The 9,915-nt window shown below is 54.6% G+C and overlaps 1 protein-coding gene across 6 annotated transcripts in view; it reads right to left on the bottom strand.

Annotated features, from left to right (window-relative positions):
- Nucleotides 1–1,638: 1,638 nt before the first annotated feature.
- VPS16 (VPS16 core subunit of CORVET and HOPS complexes) overlaps nucleotides 1,639–9,915 on the bottom strand; it is a 26,413-nt gene continuing 18,136 nt past the window's right edge. For 2 of the 6 annotated variants that reach the window (XM_055264874.2, XM_055264875.2), the window contains 22 exons: nucleotides 8,544–8,632; nucleotides 8,199–8,296; nucleotides 7,983–8,111; nucleotides 7,757–7,901; nucleotides 7,487–7,602; nucleotides 7,258–7,380; nucleotides 7,069–7,124; nucleotides 6,649–6,738; nucleotides 6,454–6,548; nucleotides 6,223–6,299; nucleotides 5,415–5,770; nucleotides 5,248–5,283; nucleotides 4,950–5,058; nucleotides 4,280–4,414; nucleotides 4,076–4,184; nucleotides 3,901–3,998; nucleotides 3,709–3,816; nucleotides 3,317–3,394; nucleotides 3,055–3,224; nucleotides 2,877–2,973; nucleotides 2,057–2,160; nucleotides 1,639–1,942 (listed from right to left, as the gene is read on the bottom strand). In XM_055264874.2, the coding sequence (XP_055120849.2) occupies nucleotides 1,798–1,942; nucleotides 2,057–2,160; nucleotides 2,877–2,973; nucleotides 3,055–3,224; nucleotides 3,317–3,394; nucleotides 3,709–3,816; nucleotides 3,901–3,998; nucleotides 4,076–4,184; nucleotides 4,280–4,414; nucleotides 4,950–5,058; nucleotides 5,248–5,283; nucleotides 5,415–5,770; nucleotides 6,223–6,299; nucleotides 6,454–6,548; nucleotides 6,649–6,738; nucleotides 7,069–7,124; nucleotides 7,258–7,380; nucleotides 7,487–7,602; nucleotides 7,757–7,901; nucleotides 7,983–8,111; nucleotides 8,199–8,296; nucleotides 8,544–8,632 (2,563 nt within the window). In that variant the 3' untranslated portion in view covers nucleotides 1,639–1,797. Of the gene's footprint in view, nucleotides 1,943–2,056; nucleotides 2,161–2,876; nucleotides 2,974–3,054; nucleotides 3,225–3,316; nucleotides 3,395–3,708; nucleotides 3,817–3,900; nucleotides 3,999–4,075; nucleotides 4,185–4,279; nucleotides 4,415–4,949; nucleotides 5,059–5,247; nucleotides 5,284–5,414; nucleotides 5,771–6,222; nucleotides 6,300–6,453; nucleotides 6,554–6,626; nucleotides 6,739–7,068; nucleotides 7,125–7,257; nucleotides 7,381–7,486; nucleotides 7,603–7,756; nucleotides 7,902–7,982; nucleotides 8,112–8,198; nucleotides 8,297–8,543; nucleotides 8,633–9,915 lie in introns of all 6 variants that reach the window. The other 4 variants (XM_055264876.2, XM_055264877.2, XM_063633471.1 and 1 more) reach the window with 4 other exon arrangements.

Here is a 9,915-nt window from a genome sequence, read left to right as displayed (position 1 = left end):
GCAGTCCAGATTCTACCTGGCTCCCTCTTGGGATGCTTGCCCTTGGGACCCAGCCACCATGGTGCAGGTGTTCTGGCAGACCATCCCAGCTAAGGTCCCAGTTAAGAACCAGCATCACTCACCAAGCATGTGAGTTAGCGAACTTTCACATGATTTCAGCCCCTAGCTGTCAACCTTTCAGTCTTCCAGCTGATGCCTCAGACACTATGAAACAGACACAAACCATCCCTGTTATAACCTGTCCAAATTCTTGACCCACATAATAAATGGTGAACACCATAGTTATTTTACCATTTGACTTATATCTCCTTGAAGGACTTTCACAAACTTTCATTTACAAGTCAGATAGGAAAAGGAAAAAAAGAAATACCTTCTCAGGCCCTGAGTCTCTCACTCTCTTTCTAAAAGCATGGTTAGCCCTAGGGGTGTTAAATAGGGAGAGGCCTGAAGCTCCAGTGAGGCCTGCGCTCCCTCTGGCTGTGGTTTCCTCCTTGTAGACAAAGTGGGGGCAACAAAGGAAAAGGCAATGCCCTCAGTGTTGGGTGGGGCCCTGGGCATGAAGCCAAGGTGCACTGGAGTGCAAATGGAAGGCTAGATAGGGAAAGCAGAGGGCCCCGTGGGTACACCTACTGATTGTGGGTCTGGTGTTCGTAGTTCTTTTTTGACAGAATTGAAATCTTCCATCCTCCTTTTCTATTTGGCCCAGAGACAACTTGGAATTGCTCACCACAGTTCAGCGGGCAAGAGTTCCAAAGGCCACCACCCCCTGACCCCTATGGCCTGCAGGCCACACACCTCTCATTAGTCCTCCAATCGCCACTGCAGTGCAAATTGGGGCCTTGCCTCAGGCTCCCTTCTTACAGAGGGCCCAATTCCAGTTCCAGCTTGCACTTGGCCCGGGGTTTCAAATCCCTGTTTTGCCACATATTTGTTATTATCAAACTCCCTGGTCCTCAATCTCCTTTCTATAAAGTGGGGTGATGTTACCTCACAGGGCTGTCATGAATAAATGAAGTACAAGCAGCAAAAGTGTTTAGCATGGTTCTTGCGTGTTTACACGCACACACAGAATGCTTTACAGTGTGTTCTTGGTGAGCTGATGCTTAAGTTTTTTTTTTTTTTTTTTTTTTTTTTTTTTTTGAGACGGAGTCTCGCTCTGTCACCCAGGCTGGAGTGCAGTGGCACAATCTCGGCTCACTGCAAGCTCCGCCTCCCGGGTTCACGCCATTCTCCTGCCTCAGCCTCTCCGAGTAGCTGGGACTACAGGCGCCCGCCACCACGCCCGGCTAATTTTTTGTATTTTTAGTAGAGACGGGGTTTCACCGTGGTCTCGATCTCCTGACCTCGTGATCCGCCCGCCTCGGCCTCCCAAAGTGCTGGGATTACAAGCGTGAGCCACCGCGCCCGGCAGATGCTTAAGTTTTGTGCCATCTCTCCCTATAATCTTCCTAGGAGCTGTGAGCTAGAGAAAGCTTTCCTTGTTAACTGTGGAGAGGACACGTTTCTTGCAAGTATGGCTGGAGAAGCCCCCACCTCCAGTCCCAACACAATGGAACACATGGAGTTTTGCTGTGGTGTCTGGAGGATCCTGTCTTGAGCTTGCCTTTGCTTAGGCTGGACTGTGTAAGACAAGCACTCTAAAGTGTTCCAACTTTATTTAAAACCAGACAGCCCTGCTACCAAGCGCCCCCCTCCTCAGCATTGCTCTAGGGGAGGAGCTGGATGAACTATGGCCCTTCTGCCAAGCCCAGGTGCTAGGGGAGGAACCCCTTGCTCGAGATGTACAGGATGGACTCCTCACTTCTTCTGGGCTTGTGCCCTGGCCCGTTGAATCTTGTCAGCTGTGGCCCCATCTGTGGCTCCCGTGCAGTGGGACAATACGAGGCTCAGCTCAGCCTCATTCCGGTGTTCGATGGCCACATCTGCAGCCTGAGCCACATCGCTGTGGTTTGAGCAAGAAAGGAGGTGGTGTTGGGGCTGCTCAAGGGCAGAAACCCTGCCTCTCACCAGCCCACAGCTCAGCCACTCAGCACCCACAGGCCCTCAGCTGACGCACCCAACAAGAAGCAAAGCCTTGACCTTCTGCTCGGGACCCACGCGGGAAGCATACTTCTTGGCTTCGTATTTGTTGTGTTGTTTCATGCAGATCTCCACAAAAGGCTTGGAGGAGAGGAAGCGGATGGAGGGAGAAGGTAACGCACAGCCCTCCTGTCCTCTCTCTTATGAGCAGAGGTGCAATGGATACATCGTCCATATATATTCTATATGTATACGCCCGTCAGTACATATAAACTCCCAGCCCCCATGCACAGACAGTTGTGATCTCAACATTGTTAGGGCAGAAACCACCTAAACCAAAGCTCTGTCAGAGCCTTGAGACCAAGTATTTCCACGCTTCTGCTCTACCACCCACCGTTACCCCTTGCAACAGGCGTTCCTGCCACCAGCCCTCACATTTCTTGTGTTCTCTTGTGACTGACATTCTCAAACCTGCTCTATACACCTCTGAACTACCCACCACAGAAAACAGCCCTCAGTATCTCCACTGCCTCCCATATGCACCCTCCCCGTCCCCCCTCCACCCTCCTCAAACAAGACTTTCCCTCCAGCACATGGTACTCCCTGTAGCCCTCCCTGGGGAAAGCAGCTCATTCTCCCTCCCCGTAATATCTGCCGGCAAACTTGGACCCATCCTCCAGTGCACCCAACACAGGGGATGGTGCCTGCCCACAAATGTGAATACAGGAAGCACTCGCTAACTATGCGGGCAGCTGAACAGGAGCATGAATGGGCCATCCTATCTGTCTCCATGCCTAGCCCTCTTTCCCGAAGACTACCCTCACTGGAAGTGGGCTGGAGGGAGGACCCTGCCTCACCAGGTAGCCAATGGGTGATTTCTTGCTCTTGGAAAACTTCTCTAGCTCTTCCCAGTCTTCCAAATCTGCCAGGGCAGTCAGCTTCAGCCACCAGAGCCTGCAGGAAAGCTGGGCTTGGAGGTGTTGCAGGAGAGGCAGGTGGTCTTGGGACGCACATGCAGCCTGGGCCCTCACCTACCTCTTGTCAGGGATGCGGAAGTCACGTGCCAGCTGCTCTGCACGCTTGTTGTGACCACCAAGAATGAGGGTGGTAACTGTGTCATGTAGAGACAGGTCTAGGAACTGGCCCCCCAGCTCATCTTCTAGGCGCCGCTGCAGCCGTAGGAGCCGCATTTGATCCTCTGTAGCCTGGGGACCCGGATAATGAGGCATGATGGGGATGAGGGACCAGGAGGGAAGACCAGGAGAGGAGGAAGCTCTTAGAAAAAGGTGGGCCAAACCTTGGCTGCAAATTCATTCTTGGCCTTGTAGAAGGCATCGGCGGCTGTCTGCAGAGCTGCTACTCGCCCCTCAATACGCTACAAAGACAAGAACGAAGGCCTGAACTCACAGCATGCAGGACCCTGGCCCTCCTCACCCAGGCTACAGTCTTTTCCCCCATCCCTGTGCCCAGGGTCGCCACGGTCAGCCTTGCCTGCTAGGTGCACTACTCTGATGTCCTAGAGGGATGGCTAGCTCCTCTGACACTAACCCCCATCCTGGCCCCACGTCAGAGTCTCCCTCACAGTGAGGACCAGATGGAGTGTGCACCCAACATGAAGGCCTAGATTCCTGAAGGATCTGGACCAACAGCCCTAGCCCACATGCCCCACATGCCCCATGGATCTCAGACCTCTTCTGCAGCATAGCTGGCTCGGATGTGGAAGCTGCCCAATTCCTGGTGATTGTCATCCTGATTATAAAGGTCCTTCAGCGTCTCTAGCTCCTGATGCTTACAGAACTGGGGCCACAGGCAGGCAATCAGTCAGCAAGACCAACTCAAGTGCTCAGAGGGCTCCACCACAACCCTGCCCACTACACACACCTGTCGGTACAAACTCAGGGCCGTGGGCTGATTCCGAAGGGTCATGAAAAAATCTCCTCGGTTCAGCTCGTTCTTCAGGTGCAGCAACACCGTGAACACTGCAGGAGAATAAGGTGGAGTGGGAACTCCAGCCAGGCTCCCACTTAGCCCAGGGGCCCCCCAGCCTTGCCCTCACCCAGGTCAGTGTCCCCGCTCTCGATGGCCTTGCTTAGTGCCAGTTTGCTCCTCTTCATCTTTAGGAGAAGGGGTACCTGCTCCCCTGAGCGTGGCTCATACTCCAGCAGCTGTGAGGTGAGAAGGAAGGCACAGAGAGAAGGAGCTAGCATGGGGGCCCTGAACAACCACATCAGAGTGTCTGTGGAGGGCTGGGCACCCACACCTTGATGGCCAGCTCCGTGCGGCCACAACCATAGGCTCGTGCAGCAATGTCGGAATAAGAGACACCAGGCGTGTCCCCCAGCTTCTGGTTAATGGCTCGAGCCACATCCTCATCTGAGACATCCTTCTGTTGCACCTGCAAGGGATGCGGGGTGTCACAAACATCTGAATGCCACTCCTCACTCTCCACTCCTGCAAGCCCTTAGGACCCACCCCTTCAGTTCCCTTCCTCCCTCCCTCCCTTCCTTCCTTCTTCTTTCTCTCTCTCTTTCCCTCCTCCTCCCCCGCCCCCTTTCTTTCTTTCTTTTTTTGAGACAGAGTCTTGCTCTGTCACCCAGGCTGGAGTGCAGCAGTGCAATCTCAGCTCACTGCAACCTCTGCCTCCCAGGTGAAGGCGATTCTCCTGCCTCAGCCTCCCAGGTAGCTGAGATTACAGGCATGCGCCACCATGCCCGGCTAATTTTGTATTTTTAGTAGAGACGGGGTTTCACCATGTTAACCAGGCTTGTCTCGAACACCTGACCTCAGGTGATTCGCCCGCCTCTGCCTCCCAGTGTTGGGATTACAGGCATGAGCCACCGTGCCCAGCCCAGTTCTACACTTTCTATTTCCTCCACCTCACCACAGCCTGGAATCCCCTAAATGCCCTTGTACCCCATCCACATCCTTGCCTTGTAGCAGGCCCAGTGGGCCAGGATCCTGCTGACGCCCTGTACTTCAGGAAGGCGCAGGTACTCGCATATCTGGATGGCCAGGGGGTAAAGTCTCCGCAACACAAGCCTAGTAGACCCGGTGGATAAAGGATACAAGAAGTGAGGTGGAGGAGAAAGGGAGCAGAGTGGCCTCAGCCTGCACATCAGGCCTCCCACATCCTAGATAGGTCAGGAGCAATGACCATAAGACCCCACCCAAGGCTGTAATGCCCACCCCCCTGACAGCCCCCTCACTGCACCCTTGGGCTTATCCTACCTGTCCAGCAGCACCTGGATGGTGAGTTGCTTGTATCTTTATTTTCCTCGGTTAAGGATCCAGTTGGAGAATAAGCCCTGCTTGCCAAGTACCTGCAGACTGCATCTCTAGCCCCTTCCCCTGCCACCCCCTGGCTGTAAGTACCCTTCTGGCGTGCACAGGGATACTGGCTATAGGTGAGCGGGATCCCGATGTGATAGTCCCGAACAGCATTGAGCACACGCAGGTCCTGACACATGTGCACAAAGCTGTCGGGTGGAAATCTGTCCAGGAAACACTTACCGAAGGAGGCGGCCTGAGAAGAGCCAGAGGGCGATAGGAGAGAGCTTCCCTGCTGTCCATCCCACCCCCTCCCAGCCCCGCCCTCCCCAGCCCGGCCATCCAGGCCAACCCTGAGCAGACTCTTCTGCATGTCTGGCTGATGCTCATGTCCTGCAGCCTCAATGCACTGCTGCACGGCCTGGGTCAGCTGGCCCAGCTCCTGGATCTCCCGCAGGTACTCATCCGCTTTCTGGCTCTCTTTCTGGTGGGGAGCAGTCCAGAGCCAGGGCATCATGACAGAGAACACTCCCACATCTGGCCCCTAACCATTCTGGGTTGTGGTTCAAATAAGCTGGGTTGGAGGAGCTGCACAGGCTGGGGCCCCAACTCCCTCAGCCCACTCAATCCACCTGAGGTACCCACAGACATCATCCCGTATCAGCCCACAGCTGCCACTGGAGGGCCTTGAGAACTCCTCCCAATAGTAACCCACACTGGGTGGGGATAGTGGGGATGTCCTGCCCGTCCCTATCACACCACATGGAGGACATAGTATCTCTTCAGTCTACCTGAGCCAGCCCTCCCAGCCCAGACCAGTGTCCTGCCTGAACCCTTCTCTTGACAGGTGGCACCTGGCTATGCTCACACATGCCTACGCAAAGGCAGGGGCAGGAGGAACCATCCTGGGACTGGGAGAGAAGCCCAGGGCTTTACCTCATACTCCTTCTGAGCCTCCAGGAGCAGCGCCCCGGGGGCCATTGAGGCAATTTTGAAGATCTCCTCGCTGGCCGCTGGGGAAGGGAGTTGGTGAGTGAGGGAGAAAGGCAGGGAAACCCTCAGCCCTGCCTCAACACCCTATTCCTGCTCTGTGGCACTGGCCCAGGGCAGCTGGGGTGCTGAGGAGTCCCCGCCTTGGGTTACATGGTGCCCTTGCGAAGGCCTCACCTGGAACCTCATGCAGGAACTCGTGGGTGCTGCGGGAGAAGATGCGGACCCCATCGAGCTCAGGCACCAGGTAGGAGTCCTCATCCAGCACAAACCTGAGCTTGGTTAAGGCTCCTAAGAGCACCTACAGATGGGACGGGGCAGGTGAACCCTCCCCTCCCCTCCCTCCGCACACAGGCAGCCCTCCAAGGATATTGGATGCTCTCAGGTGCATCGCCCACCACCATCAGCCGCCTTTCCCAGGCCACCACCACGGCCCTCTCCTTGCTACGAGGACGGCTGCACCTGTGAGCAGCATATACACACCGGCTAGACACTGTCTGATGGCCATGTCTCCCACATGGCTGCTCACAACCCTTTGTCTCGGGACAGCCTGTATACAGTTGCATCACTGACTGTACACCGACCTCTCCACTTCCCTCGTATCCTTGAGCCCTCAGCTCGAGGCAGATGTGGCCCACAGAGGACAATGTTTTCCTTCAAGCTGTGGCAGAGAAGGTAAGATCCAAACTCCACTAGGCTTGGCCAGCAGACATGACGAATCAAGGAACCGATTGTCCCAGGAAGCAAGCTATGTCTCACCCACACCCCCAGCAATAACACCCCCATCCTCACCAGACCATCTGCTTTGGAGGTGCCCGGATGTTGCAGTTGAACTCACATAGCTTCTCCTGAAATGGTGTGCGCAATGTCATGGCCCTGTCCCAGCAGTCACCATTCTAGTCGAAAAGCCCCCCCTACATCTCCAAAAGATCTTGTACCCTGGCCAAGGCACAGTACCCCTGTGTTGTCCCAGGATCACACCTTGAGTGATGCTGTCCCCATCCAGATGTAGCCTGTGTCTGTGAAGAGTGCCAGGTGTCGGTAGGTGAAGGAGACAGCCATCTGTAGGAAGCTGCTTACTCCTGGGGCCAGGCCAGGGGGCGTCTGAGGCAGAGCCAGGGTAGGGGTGGGACAGATACATATTGACTTTTCAGAGCCTTCCTATTGCCTAACCCAGCCCCTCCACTTCATTCCCACTCAGGGCCCTTACCACTGCAGAGCAGGCTGCATGGTCCAAGAGGTAAAGGTCGGGCCCCACAGCCAGAAGAATGTGTGCCACTCGGTCCTGGCACAGCGCAGCCCAGCAGGAGGGTGCACTTTGCAGAACTATGGCCAGGGAAAAGGACAGTGTTAGGATGACCAAGGCTCACAGTTTCTGCTTCTATGGGTCTCTAGCCACAGCTTCTGTTTTTATGGGTCTCACAGGCTAGAGGCACATCTGTGGGTACTGCTTGGCTATCTCAGCAGTGTCAGGGCTTACCTGGCACCTCTGGCATCCGGCGGAGTTTGAGGTCACCCACATTGGCACTGAGGGTGAAGCGGTGGGCCCCTGTGAGGATGGCCACTCCAGAACCAAACTCAGTGTGAAAGATCCGGGCATCCAGAACCCGGTTCTGGAGCACTTCCTGAGGAAAGGGGGCCATGGGTTAAGGGAGCCACAGGGTCATAAACTCTACCCCGCTTCCCCAGCCCTCTGTGACCCCTACATTGCCCATGCTGAAGTGTCTCCGGAAGTCACCATGAAGCCCATAAACCAGTACAGCACCATCTTCCTGCACACAGAGCAGCTCCTCCTCAGCTGACCAGCCCAGGGACACCACGGGTCCACTCTTCCACTGCAGGGGAGAGAGGTTCCTGAGGCTGTCCTCAGGTGAGGAAACCCTGTCCAGCCCTGAGCCCCAGGGACCGTCAGAAGTGCTCACCAGCAGGCTGGCCAGAGGCATGCCGGAAGCAGAGTATATATCGAGCACTGGCCTCACACTGGCAGCTTTCTCCTTCCGCCAGGGGTTCCTCAGCAGTGCTGCAGTTTGAGAATAGACCTTCTGTCCTAGCTCCCTAGGCCCACCCCATGTGAAGCTGGCCTCACATCCTGGCTCCCCAGGCCCCACCCCATGTGAAGCAGGCCTATAAAAACCAGAAGTAAAAGCATCTCAGCAGGGTGAGTGGGGGGTGGCAACAAGAACAACCTGACAGCAAGGCCCCAGGAGTCAAGGACCTTGAGTTCATCCCAGGGTCCCAGAGCAGGTGGTGGTGGAGGGGCAACATACCAATGGGGCCCCCATAGGGTGCAGCAGCCACCAGGCAATCCCTGAGTTCCTCCTTCAGGTCCCAGTCCATGCTGTACAGCTCATATTTCCTGCCCACACAGAGATGAGCAGAAATTAGCCTCATTACCCTGCATCCGGATGGAGTGAACCCCAGAGGAATTCCTAAAGCCTCCATTTGTCTTCCACAAGGCCGTAGAGGAGGCCTCCACCCCCTACCCCCAGAGGCAGGGAGGAGGGTGATGACCAGAAAGTTGGGTGAACTGACCACATGCATGCCTAGGGACAGCAGGCGAGGGAGCAGAGGGTGTTGGCAGGGAAGGATGTGGTTCTTGGGGCAAGTGTCCAAGGATGGCAGGAGCTCTTGAGCCAGGCAGGCTGTGTGGCCAACATCCAAGGCACAAACTGAGATGAACTAAAGTGAAGTGGCTGGCTCAGGCCAGCTTTAGCAGGAAATGAGACTCTCAGAAAAGGTCTCTCAGAAAAGAAAGCCTTTCTTCTATTTCTAGTTCTTTTTTGAGAGAGGGTCTCACTGTGTTGCCCAGGCTGAGGTGCAGTGTCACAATAACGGCTCTTTGCAGCTTCAACCTCCCAAGCTCAAGTGATCTTCCCATTTCAGCCTCTTGGGTAGTTGGAACTCCAGGGTGCACTACCACACCTGGCTAATTTTTGTATTTTTTGTAGAGATGGAGTCTCCCCATGTTGCCCAGGCTGGTCTCAAACTCCTGGGCTCAAGCAATCCTCCTACCCTGGCCTCCAAAGTGCTGGTATTACAGATGTGAGCTGCAGTGCCTGGCCTATTTCTGGTTCTTAATGAATCAGGGTGTGGGCTTTATACCCAGGGGTTCAGCTCTATGCTTTTTGATGACGAACTTAGTTTTAGAGGTACTGAGTTAGCAGTGCCTGAAAGAAATCCAAGAGGAGCTTTTCAGTGAGATGGTGCTGGGAGGAGTCCTGGATTGGGGATGTTAATCTGCCAATGCTTGGCTTATGGCAGGCAACCAAATCACAAATCACAACCAGGCATGAGACAATTGCAATATGAAATGCTCATGGATCACCGAGTGTGTGCTGCATGGGAAGTCGGAGTAGGGAACTTGAGGTATGTCATCATACCTCAAGAGCGGGGGGAAAGGGGTAGCAAAAGGGACTAAGGAGTGGGTACTATTCCAGGAAGCCAAGAGAAGACAGTGTTTAAGAAGGGCATTTCAGCCAGTATCATTTCAGGGACCTTCTCATTAATGATCAGGCATATGCCCATCATTACCTACTATTTGACATCTTTGTTGTGGTTCTAGCCAACATAATTTAAGAAAAAAAAATAAAGAGATGTTTATATTTTGATGAAGGAGCAGAGTTGTTTCTATTTGCAAAT

The sequence above is a fragment of the Symphalangus syndactylus genome, chromosome 24, assembly GCF_028878055.3.
Source record: "Symphalangus syndactylus isolate Jambi chromosome 24, NHGRI_mSymSyn1-v2.1_pri, whole genome shotgun sequence".
Taxonomy (NCBI): domain Eukaryota; kingdom Metazoa; phylum Chordata; class Mammalia; order Primates; family Hylobatidae; genus Symphalangus; species Symphalangus syndactylus.
This window is presented reverse-complemented; position numbering and strand designations above follow the sequence as displayed.